The sequence below is a fragment of the Eleutherodactylus coqui genome, chromosome 2 (assembly GCF_035609145.1).
Source record: "Eleutherodactylus coqui strain aEleCoq1 chromosome 2, aEleCoq1.hap1, whole genome shotgun sequence".
Classification (NCBI taxonomy): domain Eukaryota; kingdom Metazoa; phylum Chordata; class Amphibia; order Anura; family Eleutherodactylidae; genus Eleutherodactylus; species Eleutherodactylus coqui.
In genome coordinates this window covers 264,359,055-264,376,193 of record NC_089838.1, presented here as the reverse complement: position 1 = coordinate 264,376,193, position 17,139 = coordinate 264,359,055, and the positions used below count along the sequence as shown (strand labels likewise).

At 42.8% G+C, this 17,139-nt stretch overlaps 1 protein-coding gene across 3 annotated transcripts in view; it reads right to left on the bottom strand.

Annotated features, from left to right (window-relative positions):
- The window catches only part of IQCH (IQ motif containing H), a 118,632-nt gene that overhangs the window by 6,330 nt on the left and 95,163 nt on the right, over positions 1-17,139 (bottom strand). For all 3 annotated transcript variants that reach the window (XM_066592930.1, XM_066592931.1, XM_066592932.1), the window contains 2 exons: positions 14,769-14,830; positions 11,501-11,609 (listed from right to left, as the gene is read on the bottom strand). In XM_066592930.1, coding sequence (XP_066449027.1) covers positions 11,501-11,609; positions 14,769-14,830 — 171 coding nt within the window. The remainder of the gene's footprint in view (positions 1-11,500; positions 11,610-14,768; positions 14,831-17,139) is intronic.

The window sequence follows — 17,139 nt, the reverse complement described above, 5'->3', positions numbered from 1 at the left end:
TCCATTTTTTCGCACTCAAGGCCGGGACCCGAGAACAGTTCCTGGGAGCCGGCCTGCTCTTCTGAGTGTGTCATTTGCTGGGAGGGAGGAGGCTGGGAGAAGGGAGGAGCAGCAGCAAGAGGATTCAGGGATGCAGCAGTGGACGGCGTAGAAGACTGGGTGGTGACAGTGGATAGTCTGCTGGATGCACTTTCTGCCATTCACGACAGGACCTGCTCACACTGCTCAGTTTCTAATAAAGGTCTACCGCGTGGACCTATTAATTATGAGATGAATCTGGGGACCCCAGAAACTTGCCTCTCTCCTAATCCCGCAGCAGTCAGCTGCGATACACCTGGACCAGGAGCTCGGCCTGTGCCCACACCCTGACTTGGGCCTCCGCATCCTCGCCCGTGTCCACGTCCACGTCCTCTAGGCCTACCCCTACCCCTCAGCATGGTGTATTACGAGTAAAGCAGAAACAGAACACTGTAATTAAATGTGCCACTTATTGGCCTGTGGTTGGAGGCTGACTTCGCTTACGGAACGCAGAGCAGAGCCAGGAAACAATTATGCGCAAGCCTGTAGTCAAACCTAGGTGCGTATGACTGAGCTACTGGAATTCACAGGGCAGAACCAGTCAAGTGGCCAAAGGCCAATGGTAGGCCTTAAGTATTTTGCTTCAATTTTTTTAAATGGTGAGGTGAAAAACCAGATAGACACCGTATGCAGCGTATATATGTATACTCTTTCCCTCTGGCGGGATGACGGCGATCATGTAACGGACACAGCAGAGCCAGGAAACAATTATGCGCAAGCCTGCTGTAACGCTTAGCTGGGTAATAATGAGCGACTACTACCCCCAGCAGACATGCAGTAGGCAGCCCACATATAGTATTTTTTTCCAATTTTTGGGAAAACGCCCACTGCCTACATAGCCTGTATATGGATTTCCCTGTTGGAGGATGACTGTGGGTATTGAAAGCACAATGCAGCCAGAAAAAATTATGCGCAAGGCTGGGTATTAATGAGCGACTACTACCCCCAGCAGACACGCAGTTAACTGTAGACGGTCACAGGCTTAGCTGGGTAATAATGAGCGACTACTACCCCCAGCACACACGCAGTAAACTGAAGATGGTCACAGGCAGCCCAAATATAGTATTTTTATCCAATTTTGGGGAAAAAGCCCACTGCCTATATAGCCTGTATATGGATTTCCCTATTGGAGGATGACTGTGGTTATTGAAAGCACAGTGCAGCCAGAAAAAATTATGCGCAAGGCTGGGTAATAGTGAGTGACTACTACCCCCAGCAGACACGCAGTAAACTGTAGACGGTCACAGGCTTAGCTGGGTAATAATGAGCGACTACTACCCCCAGCACACACGCAGTAAACTGAAGACGGTCACAGGCAGCCCAAATATAGTATTTTTTTCCAATTTTTGGGAAAAAGCCCACTGCCTATATAGCCTGTATATGGATTTCCCTGTTGGAGGATGACTGTGGTTATTGAAAGCACAGTGCAGCCAGAAAAAATTATGCGCAAGGCTGCAGTAACACCTAGCTAGGTAATAGTGAGCGACTACTACCCACAGCAGACACGCAGTAAACTGAACACGGTCACAGGCAGCCCAAAGATTTTTTTTTCCAATTTTTTTGAAAAAACCCACTGCCTATATAGCTAGTATATCTCTTTCCCTGTACCACTGTCCCTGCCTCACCAGTACTGCCCCTTTACTCAGTAAAATGACTGCAGACTGAGGACGCTATGGTCTGCACGCCCGATATACAAAAAAAATGTGCTAAACTGCTAAAAGCAGCCTCAACAGTACTGCACACGGTCAGATGTGGCCCTAAGAAGGACCGTTGGGGTTCTTGAAGACAAAGATAACAGCCTAACAATCTCCCTATAGCAGCTACAGCAGGACGGCACTTTCCCTAATGTCTCTCAGCGTGCATCTGTGGCAAGCCGCGGCCGGCCCCAGTTTATATACTCGGGTGTCACCTGATCTCCCCAGCCACTCACTGCAGGGGGGTGGGATAGGGCTGGAACTTCACAGGAGGAAGTTGTAATGCCTTCCCTGTGTTTCTATTGGCCAGAAAACAGCGCAAACTTTTCTGGGAAGGAAATGGAAGTGACTCGAACACCGCATGGTGCTCGTCTCGAGTACCCTAATGCTCGAACGAGCATAAAGCTCGGACGAGTACGCTCGCTCATCTAGTCAGCCAAGCTACTGCCTTAAAAAGTTTTATGTGTGCTCCTCCCCAGGATACTAGTTCCACATATTGTGGTCCTGCCCTCGAGTCAAAAGACTCTGGATTAAGACACATTTCCTAATTTATACTGTAACCTATCATGACCTGAGAAAAAACGTATGGGAAGCCCTGTTAAATAAGAGGATCGAAAATATACCCCCACCCTCCAAAAAACTAATCTTGTATTTCTTTTTAGCCACAAAACAAACTATCACTAAATCTTGGCGTAAGGCCTTTTTGGAGGTTAAGCGTCATATGAACTGGTATCTAGTCAATGAAAAGTTAACATTGCTATTAAAAGACCGGTATAATAGGTTCCTGGGTATTTGGACCCAATGGATAGATTATGCCCTCCCTTCAACAGGGATTGGCCCAACAACCTCTATAACTGTAATACCCAAAACATAGGTTCAGAGCTCCCGCCTTCCCTTTTTGGGTCATCACCCCAAGAGAGAAGAATCCCCCTTCCCCTGAAACATCCCCTTCTCGCTCCTCCCTTCCTCTGACCTTAAATGGCCCTGGCCAGGCCACTGTTACCAGTGAATTGCTGCTGCCAAAAATACAGCAATTAAAGGCGGAGAAAACTCTGGTTATATTGGAACACCAAAACTCGGTATCGTTTATCAAACCAGATCAAATATTGTAAGTGATAACTCATTGATAATACAGGAAAATAATTTTTCATACTGTTATTCTTTTGTATATTGGAAAGATTTTAATGAAAATTATTGTTTAAATAAATAGAAAAAAAATGTATGTGCAAGTTTAAAGCCTATTAGTGAGGTCAGTAAAAAGGCGTATTGTGGTCTCTAACGGGTTAATAAAATAAAGCACATACTAATATATGGACATGCTCAGAGGAAGAATGATCACATAGTCCAGTTTTACTACAAATTGATAATTTTAAGTTGAAAGTTTCACAACTCATAAAGCTTATAGTATAAGGCCTAATTCCCACGGGCGGATTTCCAGCACGTTTTACGCAGCGGAAATCCGCTGCGTTGCCCCGCAGCTATTAGGTTCTATTGAACCTAATAGCGCAATGCTCATGGTGCGGAATTCCGCACCGTGAAATCACACGTCCTCACCCGCGGCATGTTCTATTTGCCGCGGGTGTACGTGGACAGCTTCCATTGCAGTCAATGGAAGCCGTCCGTCATGCTATCTTCCGCTGTAGCCTACCGCCAGCCGCGCCATGTGACGCTGTGGGCGTGTGACATGACGCTGCCGACGCGTCATGCGCTCTATTGCGCATGCGCGCAGAAGCGTCATGTGGGACGTCGGGCGGCGGATCCGGAGGTAAGTATGGGGTCTCTGGGGGGGCACCGTGACGGGCTCCACTGCGGAATTCCGCTTGCGGAGCCCGTCACGGCCGTGGGCACTAGGCCTAAAATGGAATTTTGAATACTACAATACATGCAAGGAAGATTCCTAAAGCTGAAAGCATTGCTGAAAGTTATATATTTAAAAGAAAACTGTCTTTATCTTTCCTTTTATCATCATCTGGAATATTGGCCGATTGTGGCAAATTGTCATAGTAATCATGGTATTCCGTTGGCACAAAGTGTTTGAAAGTCTGCAATTCATTATTCTTCCAGAAACCGTGTTTCCTTTTCACAGCTCTGGAATGGACTATGATCATTTTTAATTTATCTGCCTTCACCAACGCATTCTACAATATTAATCTACAAAATAGCAGGTTTGGTTTAAAAACGTAAAAAAATTGATTTTCTTCATTCTTTCCCCGAGGCCTTCAAATGTTAATCTTTCAAGACCGCAGTTGTTTTTGGCCTTAAAGGGGTTGTTCCGCGCCGAAACGGGTTTTTTTTTTTTTTCAACCCCCCCGTTCGGCGCGAGACAACCCCGATGCAGGGGTTAAAAAAGATCACCGGACAGCGCTTACCTGAATCCCTGCGCTCCGGTGACTTCTTACTTACCTGCTGAAGATGGCCGCCGGCATCTTCTCCCTCGGTGGACCGCAGGGCTTCTGTGCGGTCCATTGCCGATTCCAGCCTCCTGATTGGCTGGAATCGGCACGTGACGGGGCGGAGCTACACGGAGCCCCATTGAGAAAAGCAGAAGACCCGGACTGCGCAAGCGCGTCTAATTTGGCCATTAGACGGCGAAAATTAGACGGCACCATGGAGATGAGGACGCCAGCAACGGAACAGGTAAGTGAATAACTTCTGATAACTTCTGTATGGCTCATAATTAATGCACAATGTACATTACAAAGTGCATTAATATGGCCATACAGAAGTGTATAACCCCACTTGCTTTCGCGGGACAACCCCTTTAATGCGCAGAGCAAAGTTTCAGCCTTTAGAATGCTGCATTCTAAAAGTTTTAGTTTTTTTTAGTTGTGGAACACATACAACTTGTATAAAATGATCCCTTCTAGAGAGAACTATAATTTGGAGAGGGCAGCCATGATATCATGACACATATTAGATGTTTGATACAAGACTCTTTTTTTCTTACTGATTTTATCTTTGTTACCCACATTTATTACAACATTTCTTTAATAAAATTGATTAAAATTATATATTTTTCTCTTTTTTTCAACATCTGTGTTAAAGTATTTCATTCAATCAATAATATTTAGTCCAAAAAAATAATCCCACCCATGTGTAGTGATGCCAGATATGTGTACATTAACTATCATATGAAATTACTATGCTGCAGAGAAGAAATGCCCCATGTTAGCTTTAGATACACCTCCATGACTTTACTCACAGCCTCTGGGTGATAATCATCTCCTAAAATCTTCTACAGAATTTTTAATTTATATTTAATATATTCTGTATATGTTTTTTAATAATTTTACATGTAAGCATTGGAGATATACCTGCAACTCACCAGAACCACCATGGGCAGTAAAATGGCACCGCAATATGCCAACCCTTTCATGGCAAAACTGGAGAGTGACTTTCTGGCCTCCTATTCCATCAAACAATTGGCCCAATTCCCCTACATTGATGGCATAATCATCTGGACCAACACCAAACAAGAACTAATAAAATTCCATGAGAGATTCAATGCATTTCACCCCACCAGAAACCTGACATTAAGCTATTCGTATACGGAAATCAACTTTCTGGACACCACCATAAAATATAAACAACTCAATACAGACATCCCCGTATCAAAAATCTATTGATCGTCCCACATACCTCAGAGGGGACAGTTTCCATCCCAAACCTGAAATAATCCATCATCTACAGCCAGACCATCAGATACAACCAGATCTGCTCCAACCCAACAGACAGAAAGGAACGTCTATACCATCTTAAAAAGGCATTTTTAAAATCAGGCCTACCATCCCACCAATTAATGACCACATCACCAAAGCCACCAGGATACCCACTACCCCGATACACAGAGAAGGAAGGAAACTATTGTGTACCTCTAGTAGTGACCTACAATCCACAGCTAAAGTTACTAAGGAAAAACGCAAAGAAACTCCATCACACCCCACACAAGGATGACCATCTGAGAACCATATTCCCGGACCCTCCCATCCTATGTTACAGCAACCTTCAATTTTGAGGAACTTCATAGTCAGGAGTGCATTACCCTCTGACACACAAAGAGGAACTTATCCCTGTAATGTAAGGAGCTGTAAGACCTGCTCACATATTATGACTGTGCAGACAGGATACGGATCCCCAACACACAGGAGGACTACAAGATCCCGGGGACATTCACATTTTCCACGTCTGAGGTTGTGTACCTGATCCTGTGCAGTAAATGTCTTGTTGGGGGTCTTTATGTTGGAGAAATAGGACAAAAACTGAAAGCGAGGAGGAGATCTCATCGCCACACGATTAAACAGAGAAAGACAGACTTACCTTCGCTGAGCATTTTTCGAGTCATAGATACAGCATAGAACGTATGAAAGTTACTATATTAAAAGGCAACTTCAAATTTCAACATCACAGAAGAATTTGGGAGTACACGTTTATAACCATCTTTGACAGTCTTAAAACTAGAATCAACATTGGAAGTGGATTCATGCATCACTGGAGAATATGAGAAATCTATAGCAGAGATAACATGAAACTTTCACATCCCTTATCAGTGGACTAATTAAGTATTTAGTCATCCTGTTCTGGTATTGTTTTAAGTGAAAATTAATCACACCATGTCTGCACCATTTCATATGTATATGTACACTACCGTTCAAAAGTTTGGGGTCACCCAAACAATTTTGTGTTTTCCATGAAAAGTCACACTTATTCACCACCATGCGTTGTGAAATGAATAGAAAATAGAGCCAAGACATTGACAAGGTTAGAAATAATGATTTGTATTTTAAATAACATTGTTTTTACATCAAACTTTGCTTTCGTCAAAGAATCCTCCTTTTGCAGCAATTACAGCATTGCACACCTTTGACATTCTAGCTGTTAATTTGTTGAGGTGAGCTTGTGAAATTGCACCCCACGCTTCTAGAAGCATCTCCCACAAGTTGGATTGGTTGGATGGGCACTTCTGGCGTACCATACGGTCAAGCTGCTCCCACAACAGCTCAATGGGGTTCAGATCTGGTGACTGCGCTGGCCACTCCATTACCGATAGAATACCAGCTGCCTGCTTCTGCTGTAAATAGTTCTTGCACAATTTGGAGGTGTGTTTAGGGTCATTGTCCTGTTGTAGGATGAAATTGGTTCCAATCAAGCGCTGTCCACTGGGTATGGCATGGCGTTGCAAAATGGAGTGATAGCCTTCCTTATTCAGAATCCCTTTTACCCTGTACAAATCTCCCACCTTACCAGCACCAAAGCAACCCCAGACCATCACATTACCTCCACCATGCTTAACAGATGGCGTCAGGCATTCTTCCAGCATCTTTTCATTTGTTCTGCGTCTCACAAACGTTTTTCTTTGTGATCCAAACACCTCAAACTTGGATTCATCCGTCCACAACACTTTTTTCCAGTCTTCCTCTGTCCAATGTCTGTGTTCTTTTGCCCATCTTAATCTTTTTCTTTTATTGGCCAGTCTCAGATATGGCTTTTTCTTTGCCACTCTGCCCTGAAGCCCAAAATCCCGCAGCCGCCTCTTCACTGTAGATGTTGACACTGGTGTTTTGCGGGTACTATTTAATGAAGATGCCAGTTGGGTACCTGTGAGGCGTCTGTTTCTCAAACTAGAGACTCTAATGTGCTTATCTTCTTGCTTAGTTGTGCAACGCGGCCTCCCACTTCTTTTTCTACTCTGGTTAGAGCCTGTTTGTGCTGTCCTCTGAAGGGAGTAGCACACACCGTTGTAGGAAATCTTCAATTTCTTAGCAATTTCTCGCATGGAATAGCCTTCATTTCTAAGAACAAGAATAGACTGTCGAGTTTCAGATGAAAGTTCTCTTTTTCTGGCCATTTTGAGCGTTTAATTGACCCCACAAATGTGATGCTCCAGAAACTCAATCTGCTCACAGGAAGGTCAGTTTTGTAGCTTCTGTAACGAGCTAGACTGTTTTCAGATGTGTGAACATGATTGCACAAGGGTTTTCTAATCATCAATTAGCCTTCTGAGCCAATGAGCAAACACATTGTACCATTAGAACACTGGAGTGATAGTTGTTGGAAATGGGCCTCTATTCACCTTTGTAGATTTTGCACAAAAAAACAGGCATTTGCAGCTAGAATAGTCATTTACCACATTAGCAATGTATAGAGTGCATTTGTTTAAAGTTAGGACTAGTTTAAAGTTATCTTCATTGAAAAGTACAGTGCTTTTCCTTCAAAAATAAGGACATTTCAATGTGACCCCAAACTTTTGAACGGTAGTGTATATATACGTATGATTCTTCGGATCTATTCCATTAAGCCTGAAGAAGAGCCCTAAGTATGTACAAAAGCTCGCTATAACATCATATCTTTTTTGTTAGCTATTAAAAGGTATCATATCTACAGGATTACTGGGTTTCTCTTACTGAGAATAATCACATTTCACATTGACCACAAGCTGACTAATAAGGTTTTTTTCGTTATGAAAGGTGGGTCAGCATTTTGTGGCCCCTCTCCTTCTCATCTAAGGAGTAAAGGATGTAGCTGTTCACAACTGCAACTACCATCAGCCAGAAGAATAATTGTTTCCACCATTTGTAGGATCTTCTTGTAAAACCGTAGCATCCACAGTACTGATCAACTCTATCCAATCCTTCTATAAACTTTGTGTAGTCCAAAATAATGGTTGTTTTTTGAATTTGAACTGGCTGTTTCTTCCGATAACCAGTGACCGACTGTGTTTGCAGGCCATAGAATGTACTCAGCATTGTAACTGCCCTCTTGTCTTGGAATGAGAGGCATGTCATTTTCTTGTTGCATTCATAGGCACAGACTTGATATTCCTGAAGTTTTTTTTTCCAATTCACTAGGAAAATCCTTTCTAGAAGCCATGTGTGTTTCCGTTATATGCATTTTCATGTCATGAAACTCCCAAGCAAGTTGAGGGCTTGTGTAGAACCGGTTGGTGTATATATGATAGCCTGTACCACTTGTTTGGCCTTGCAAGCCTTACCTCAAATGAACCCCAATCCAAGATGTAATTGGCAAATCAGGCCGAATAAGACTTTCTGTGGTGGTCTTGCCATAATAGGGAATGTGGGAAAATACATAGCCATTTTGTGAGTCACACAGGTATAAAATTTATAGGCCCCGCTTTGTAGGCTTCTTCAGATTGTAGCACTTGAATTGAACCACGGGCGTTACTTGAAGCTCCCGCGCCCCAATGCAAAACCTGTAACAGGGCCCCCAACTATAATGCTTTATTCATAGTACTGGGCTCCCTATATGGAGAAGAGAGGCCTTATGGGCCCCCTAAGGCTCCTGGGCCCGGGTGCAACCGCATCCCCTGCATCTACTATAGTTACGCCCCTGAATTGAACCCTTCTTTTGAAGCCTACTGTGCTCTCATCTGCAGCACATTTTTTCCAGGAACATACAGTTCTTCACATTTCTTGTCGATGTAATCACTGATGTTCTTCACCTTGCCCCCTCGGGTACATGCACTACCTTTGGCGAACACTTTGCGGAAGGGTGAATCCCTGTTGTGTCACTGTGTACGGGTAATGTATAATATCCCCATCACCGACATGATATTCCTTCCAGCTACCTGTAACATTTTCTTCTTGATGACTGCTTTTAGTTAAAGTATTCTCACTGAAAACAGTAACACGTTCTTCATGATCACTTTCATCACTGAAATTTCCTTCGCCATCACTATCCTCCATAATCCACTTTTAAATATCATCATCACTAACTCTCTCCATCTTTCCCTCTCAAATATTTGAATTGGCAGTGCGAGAATTTAAAGCGCTGTGCAGCGAGAATACTATGTCGGTGCAATGACATATTGCATTATGTCACCGCGCCAACGAACCTCCGACATTACAGTGCAGGGACATCTAACAGTGAGTACATGTGCCAGAGAGCCTCCCACAGCAAAGCGCTCCCCGGCATACTGTATATACATGTGTCGAATCTTGTCCGACAGTGGAGCTATGCAGCAAATTCTGCATGTTGGACAAGGTCCAACACAGGTTTGGAAAGGGTTAACTTAATACTTTGGTCCCTTGGCTCACTGTGCTTCCACTACTTTGTACAGAGGATTCCATACAGCAGCCACATTGCTGCAATCTCCAATATACTGAGTTGTGTATTCATGCAGCAGCAGACTGATTATTTGCAGTGGTCATAAATCCGCAAAACACAAGAAAATCCTTTAACTCATTACTATGTTTTAATAGTAAAGGGGAAATAAACTTTTAGAAACTTCTGACATGTCACAGTTTGATCAGTGCCTTGAGCAATTGCAGGTAGAAGGGCTCATCTGAGTGATGTGCATGAAGAACTGCTTATGAGCTCAACAGACAGCCTACTGTAGTCCGTATACAGCTTGCTGATCTCAGTCAAAGGGGCACAATGCTTGGCTGAGCACTTAGGCTCCTTCATTTTAAGGATCAGTTGGGATCTCAGCACCCAGACCCCCACTAATCAAAACTTCTAACATGTCAGAAATTTTCTGAAAGTTTAGTCAACTTATGAGGAAGCTAGAAACCTAAAGAAAGCCCAAATAAGCCTGAGGAGGAGATACAAACGCCATACCAGCACCGGACAGACATCAGTGTTAAAGGGAGCCTGTTACATCATTTTTGCTATCTTATGTAGTGGGGTCAGTTGTTTAAAATGGTACCTTTTATTGTCTTGATTAGATGTGCCATCCTGAGATATGAGCCTTGACGCGCTTCCAGCACGGTATGCTCATGCTGAGTGGACTGTCCAGTGTGATATTCTAATGCCAGGTGGATCGTACAGTGCGTGGTAACTAAACGTATAGCGTAACTAAACTTTCAGAAAGCTCTGGCTACTAGACATGTCTTGTAGTCTAAGTTTTCAGTGCATGCGCCGCTTCTCTTGCTGCAGTGCATGCACGTGACATCATTCATGATGTGCCATCCCGAGTCTAAGCCACTGAGCATGCGTTCGATCCCTCGGTGCAACACATATGCTGAAAACGTGAAACACAAGATGTTTCCAGGGACAAGAGCTGGAGATGCCAATCAACACTCCGGTGGAAAAGTGTTAACTAGATGGAGGTGAGCCCGAACCAGAAAAGGAGCTGAACCGCCATCGGACAGTCCACCCAACATAACACGCAGGAAGTGCATCAAAGCTCATATCTCATAATGCCAGTATTTAATCAGACTAATTGAGAAAAGAAGGTAATACTTCGCACAGCAGTGTCCCAAAACTTACACTACATTTAGCTTAGATAGCAGAAATGACATGACAGATTCCCTTTAACCATTGAGTGACGTTGTTGCCATTTACATGAATGCTTTCAGGTAAAAGTGCTCTGCGGCAAGACAGTAGGGTTTTCTTGTTTATTCAATACAGCCAAAGAGCTAATAATCCCTCCGAATATATTTCATGCAGCTACTCTTTCAAATTTACAAGTGTTATGTAATATCTACTTACAACTTAATGTCCCATAACAATGTTGGCTCTAACTATTCACTGTGAGTCTGCCCATTTCCCTATTGATGGAAGTAACCTTTCAGTATAAATCATCTTATTGTTACGTATAATCTCCCAGTGATAGGAACCTCGTGCCGATCATTAACTCTCTGCCTCTCTTGCAGGACAGTAATTACCAGACACTGAAAGATGTTCTCATGAAGAATGAAGCTCCTCTGTATTCGTTCCTTCCCAGTGACTGCCAAAACAGAGCTGAAATCGTTACTTAATTAACAACTCACCTTGAAATTAGTTTCTCCCTGCATGTTAGGGGCTGATATTTCCTGATGGATGATGAACAGATTGCGTGCAAAGGTCATCAATGCTCCCTGGAGGTCTTCAGCAATGCTCCTGGTAATGAGATTCAGAAAGAAGCAGGTCAGTGCCCCAATACACACATTATTTTGCCATTTATTCACATGTACGGCTTACCCTTACTATAGGATTAAAGGACAGGCCTATTTATAAATGTCCACTCATGCAAAGTCATACAGACCATGCCAACTCATGCCATTCACACTCATTTCAGTCTGCTAGGCATTAATAGTGCCAATACTGGAATTAGACTACCGTATGGGCATTTCAATGGAGAATATCTTCAGAGTGGCACCAAGGTATAGTTAAGATATTGACAGCATTGTCAACAGGTCATTGGTATAGGTTTTGGGGAACTTAGAGAACAAAATATCGAAAGAATCAGTATTGGCTTTGAGGGTTGAGGCCGAAAAAATTCTTTTATGATTTTGTGCTTCTACGGTATGACCTTAATGACTGCCAGTCATTATAATGGCTCCAAAAGGCCATTTGTAGACTCCTGGTCTTAATAACTATGATTCCTCTGTCATGACCAATCATTTTTTAATGATTATCTCATGTGTATGGCCACTGTTACAATATGTTTCCACTATACAGTATATTACTGTACATGAGACCCCATGAACCCATCTAAAAGAAAATGAACTAATCCTACCACATGATAACTGCTGTAGTATATACTGTTTGGCCAGACATGTTTTATTCTACCAATGTGGCCATTGATGATTGCCATGTTGTGTGAAGAAGACTTAAAGTGGTCATCCCATTTTGGGACAAAATTCTGTCCTGGGAAAGAAGTGGGCAGGTGGTATATAACTTGCACTTTTTCTTCTTTGTTGTCCGTCTGATCTCCCAGTTTTTGGTCCCATTTTTTGGCTGTCCGAGTTGGCCAACACAATCTTTAGTCTACCTAATCCCCACAATGCATTGATAGTGTTAGACTACCAATGCACTACTCCTGCTAATTGGCCAGTGCTGCTCATGTGCTCAGCGATGGACAATCAGAGGGCAGTGCACAGTGTGCATTAGCTAGAGAGAAAACTGCAGTGACCATCTTGGATGGACAAAAACCGGAACTGGCGGATCAGACAAATGACAGACAAGAACACGTACAGGTAATATACCTTGGGCGATCTGTGGTCCCTTTTCCATGACATCTTCAGTGTCTTCCAGATACTAGATACTCTGACTATCCGTATGGGTGACTGTATGCTTCTTCCTAGCATTGGCAGTGTTTTAGTTTCTACTTGCTTGATAAAGGGCTTACACCCAAAATATTGCACTTGTCTACATCTGGAAGTATACTAAATATCCCTATAACATAATTTTTTTGCAATCACATCTCTAGTATGTGCTGTCAAGTTTTTGGTTTTAGTACTATTTTGCTATTTTAAGTCAATGATGGTGTAACTTTTGGACATAGCACCACATTTACAACTAAGTAGGGAAGTGCTACCAATTTTGTTGTTTGGTCAATATCCCCTAAAACTGGTTTCTGTTGGGTGTTGCATTGTTATTTAGACCTTCTGTGGATTCAGATGAGCAAGTATAGCAATATCTACATCCTACTATGCCTTATTAGGTTTGTATTTATTGGGATATCTATGTATTTGGTAATCTGCACCCAGATCAGGGAGTTTTATAATAGGAATCTTAGAAGTGCAACTTCAGGCTTTGGCCCATAACTGAAATCATCCAGTATGTAATCATAAACATAGTGGTGACCTGAGCAATATGCCATTTTTATTTTACCCTACTTTTCATAGATTAGCCCTCATGTACTGAAAACTGCAAAGAGAAAGCTCATATGTCTAGTCAACAAGGCCAACTAAAAAACGATATTCTTTCTTAGTAAGTACAAAGCATATTCTAAAATTGGGCACTTGTAAATGACTTAAAACATTTCTCATTGTCTCTTATGGACTTTCCTTTTCTGGTAAACATAACATTGTATAAAATGGAGGCATTTGCTTCTATAGTATATGTATGGGGCTACCGTAAAGGGTTAAAATGTTGCCATGGAGATGAACTGTGATTTGGGCCGAAATTAATGCATGCGCAAAAATTTGTGCCAAATTTTGGCACATTGGGACTGAGCATGCTCAGTAGGAATTTTCCAGAGACTAGGGCCTTGGTTATAAAAGGGACCTTTTTGTACTTAGTCACAGTGGAGAAACAGTGCTGAGCAAGTGAGCTGGAGGTGGTGCTGAAGCTGAGCCTAACAGAGTTCTGAGAGGAAGCTGCTGAGGGAGGACAGTGACTAGAGACAGCCTTTTGCTTTGAGCTAAAAGATAGAGAAAGTAAGCCAGTGTTGTGCCTCCGGACCAGTGGGACACCTGAACAGCGACAAGGATTTATGGAAGCCATGGTGGAGGAGTGCTTCTCTAGCCTGGGTCGGTTGAAATGAGTACTCCCATGAGACATATTGTAAGTGAGGTGAACCTCATTCTGCCAGTAGGTCTGCACACCGAGAAAAGGGTTGAAAACAGTGTGTTAGCAGGCTTGCTATAGGTGATAGGGCTCATATTGGTGGCGCTAGAATAGTGCAAGTTTCTGAGCTTGAACCCAAGTTATAGACTGTGTTATTCAATAGGACATTATATGTAAACTGACTTTTCTAAGAGACTGTATTGAAGTGTTAACCCCAAAAGGGAAGCTATGTTGCTGTACCATATATTCCATAACCGGACACTGTGCGAAATGGTGATGATAATCGTCAAGTGTCATGGATATTGTTGTTTCAGAATTATTCCAAACTTGTGCACAAAGTGTTATCCTTAGGATCTAGTTAGCTGTAGTTAATCACAAGTGATTCTAAGTAAAAAGGTTTAATTGTGTAACCTTTATTTGTATACTATTATTGTTTATTTCCGCTTCTGTGTTTATCAATAAATATTGTAAACTTTGATTACTCCATCTGCTGCTTCGTATCTTGAACTTTGTGTCGAACCACCACCAGCGACATCATATGTTGTCAAAAGCCTAATTTTGAAACTTAAGATGTAATGTGACCTACATGTAAACTTCCATTATACTCAAGTCTTGGGACTTTAAACCAATCCTTCAGATCAGCAGAACCATGCATGTAGTGAAACACAGCATGCATTCTCTAGGAATGGGGTATACTTAGTTTTCTTGGCCTCCCTCCAAGACTACTTAAGGTCAGATGTCCCCTGATTGCATTGACATACTCACATCATTCCTACGCGATGCCTTTTCTGGTTTTCCAGAAGCGCAAACACCGTCCCTTGTTTTTCCTGCCAAGTAAAGGAAAATGTGTCACTTTGTGACCTGGTTTGCCTCCATAATCAATGTACATTAACTCCTATGATAACTTGCTGCCAAGTAAGGAGATGGTGTCAGGGGTCAACGGCTGATTATCTGCCAGAGTTACATGTGAGATCATTTTAATAATTCCCCCAGTGGTCAGCCTGTCACAGCCTGAAAAAGAAATGTCTTATGCATTGCTCAGGTTTATTATGTAACATGTCCCTGTCCTCAAACACTTAGTTTTCTATAGACCCAATCACTGCCCTGCTTTTTAAACTACAGGTCATGATTAAATAGGTGCAGAATGAAGCAAATGCAGTGCTTACCGGTATACTGCTGCATATTGGGTGTAAATCTGGTTGGTAATATAGATTTATAACACATGGAACATATTTCATTTTTTATGATCATCTATTTTTTTTTAAAATTCGGTTTTTTTATTAACATGTGCATTGCAAAATACAGATTACAGAAAAATAACAAGAGCATTGTTAGATACATGGTATAGATATGTAATTCGCTATTAGTACATCAATGCTACTTTATTACTGTATTTCTCAAACTGTATGGATCATTTCAACAGTAAACTTTTAACTTTTAAACAACTTTGCTCTGTTTTGTTCTTGTTTCGATAAAGGTAGAGTGCAGGACTGTAGGCGCTTCTTATTGAGTGAAAGGAGTGTAAGAAAGGGGAAAGGAAAAGAAGGAGGAGAGGGGGGGTAGGGAGGGTTTGTGGTTGGTATGGGGGTGGCGGGGAATGGTTTGTGTAGTGGGGGTTCAGGGTTTACTCCGTTGACAGGGTGGAGTGGGCGTCTAGCCAGTTCCCCCATATTTTGTGAAATTTGGCTGGGCAACCTCGGTTTTGGTAGATTATTTTTTCGTAGGAAATGACGGTGTTCACCAGCTGGATCCAGTGTGGGACCAAAGGGGCCTCTATGGCCATCCATCTCATGGCTATTGCTTTTCGTGCCAGGAATAATGCTTTTTCAAGAAAGCTGCGAATGTAGTGCGGCCACATCTCCTCTTCCAGCAGGCCGAATAATGCTACTTTGGGGTCTAGGTCGACAGTTAATGGAGACGGTAATAGTGAATTTATAAAGTCGATTATTTTTGACCAGTAGTCGTTGACTAGTGGGCATTCCCAAATTAAGTGCCAGAAGTTCGCCTCAGGTTGGCGGCATCTGTGACAGGAGCTTGAGGATGTATTGCCCATTTGGTGTAGACGACTGGGGGTGAGATAGGCTTGGTGGATTATGTATAGCTGAATTAATTTATTGTTTATAGCTGGGGAAACTGACAGGTGGGATTCAGAGATGTCCTGCCATTCCTCAGGTGTAAGAGATGGGATGGCTTGTTTCCATTTGTCGTACGCTGGAGGCGGGTTGGGGTCTATTTTAGCCGAGAGAAGGTGCGTGTATAGGGCAGAGATTAGTCCCTTAGGTCCTTGGGACTTGAGAATACCGATTGTGGGGAATTTGGATATGCGGGTTGAAGTGGGCGGGAATTGGGAGTTTAGTGCGTGTCTTAGCTGGAAATACCTGAATAGCTGAAGCTGCGGAGATTGTAGCCTGTCGCGTAATTGTGTGAATGTAGGAAGTATTTCTTCCGTATATATGTCACCCAGTGTGTGTATTCCCTGAGTCGTCCAATATTGTGGGTCTGGGACTGAGTGTAATGCAGTAAGGCCCGGGTTATCCCAAAGAGGGAGCTCAGGTATTGTGTTTTTGTATTGCTGTAGCGTCTTTACTTCCCTCCATACGCCAAGAGCTAATTTATGGAGCGGGACTGTGTCGGCGGGGTTGGTGCACTCTGGAAATTCCAAATAATTCAGAAGATTATTGCCTTTTACTTGTTTTGCAAGCTGTTTATCTGCTATAGGCAGTTCCCCGTCCAGCACCCAAGCCCGTATGTTTCTCAGTTGTCCTGCCAGATAGTAGAGTCGAAGGTCCGGGAGGGCCATTCCTGCTTGTTTTTTGGGCCTTTGTAAAGTGGTCAGGCCTAGCTTGGAGCGGGAGGAGTTCCATATAAATGTAATAATAAGAGAATTTAAGGATTGGAAATAGCGCTTGGGGACCCGTACCGGCATGTGTTGCAGTGTGTATAAACATTTGGGCTGGATAGTCATTTTAATGAGATTTATGCGTCCGGCTACAGAGAGCGGTAGCTTGGCCCATCTCTTCAGTTTGTGTTTGACATTGTCTAGAAGTGGGGTTATGTTTTCTGCTATGGCGTTGTTATGGTCGTGTGGCATAAATATCCCTAGGTATTTAAATGATGAGACCGGTTTTAGTCCGTA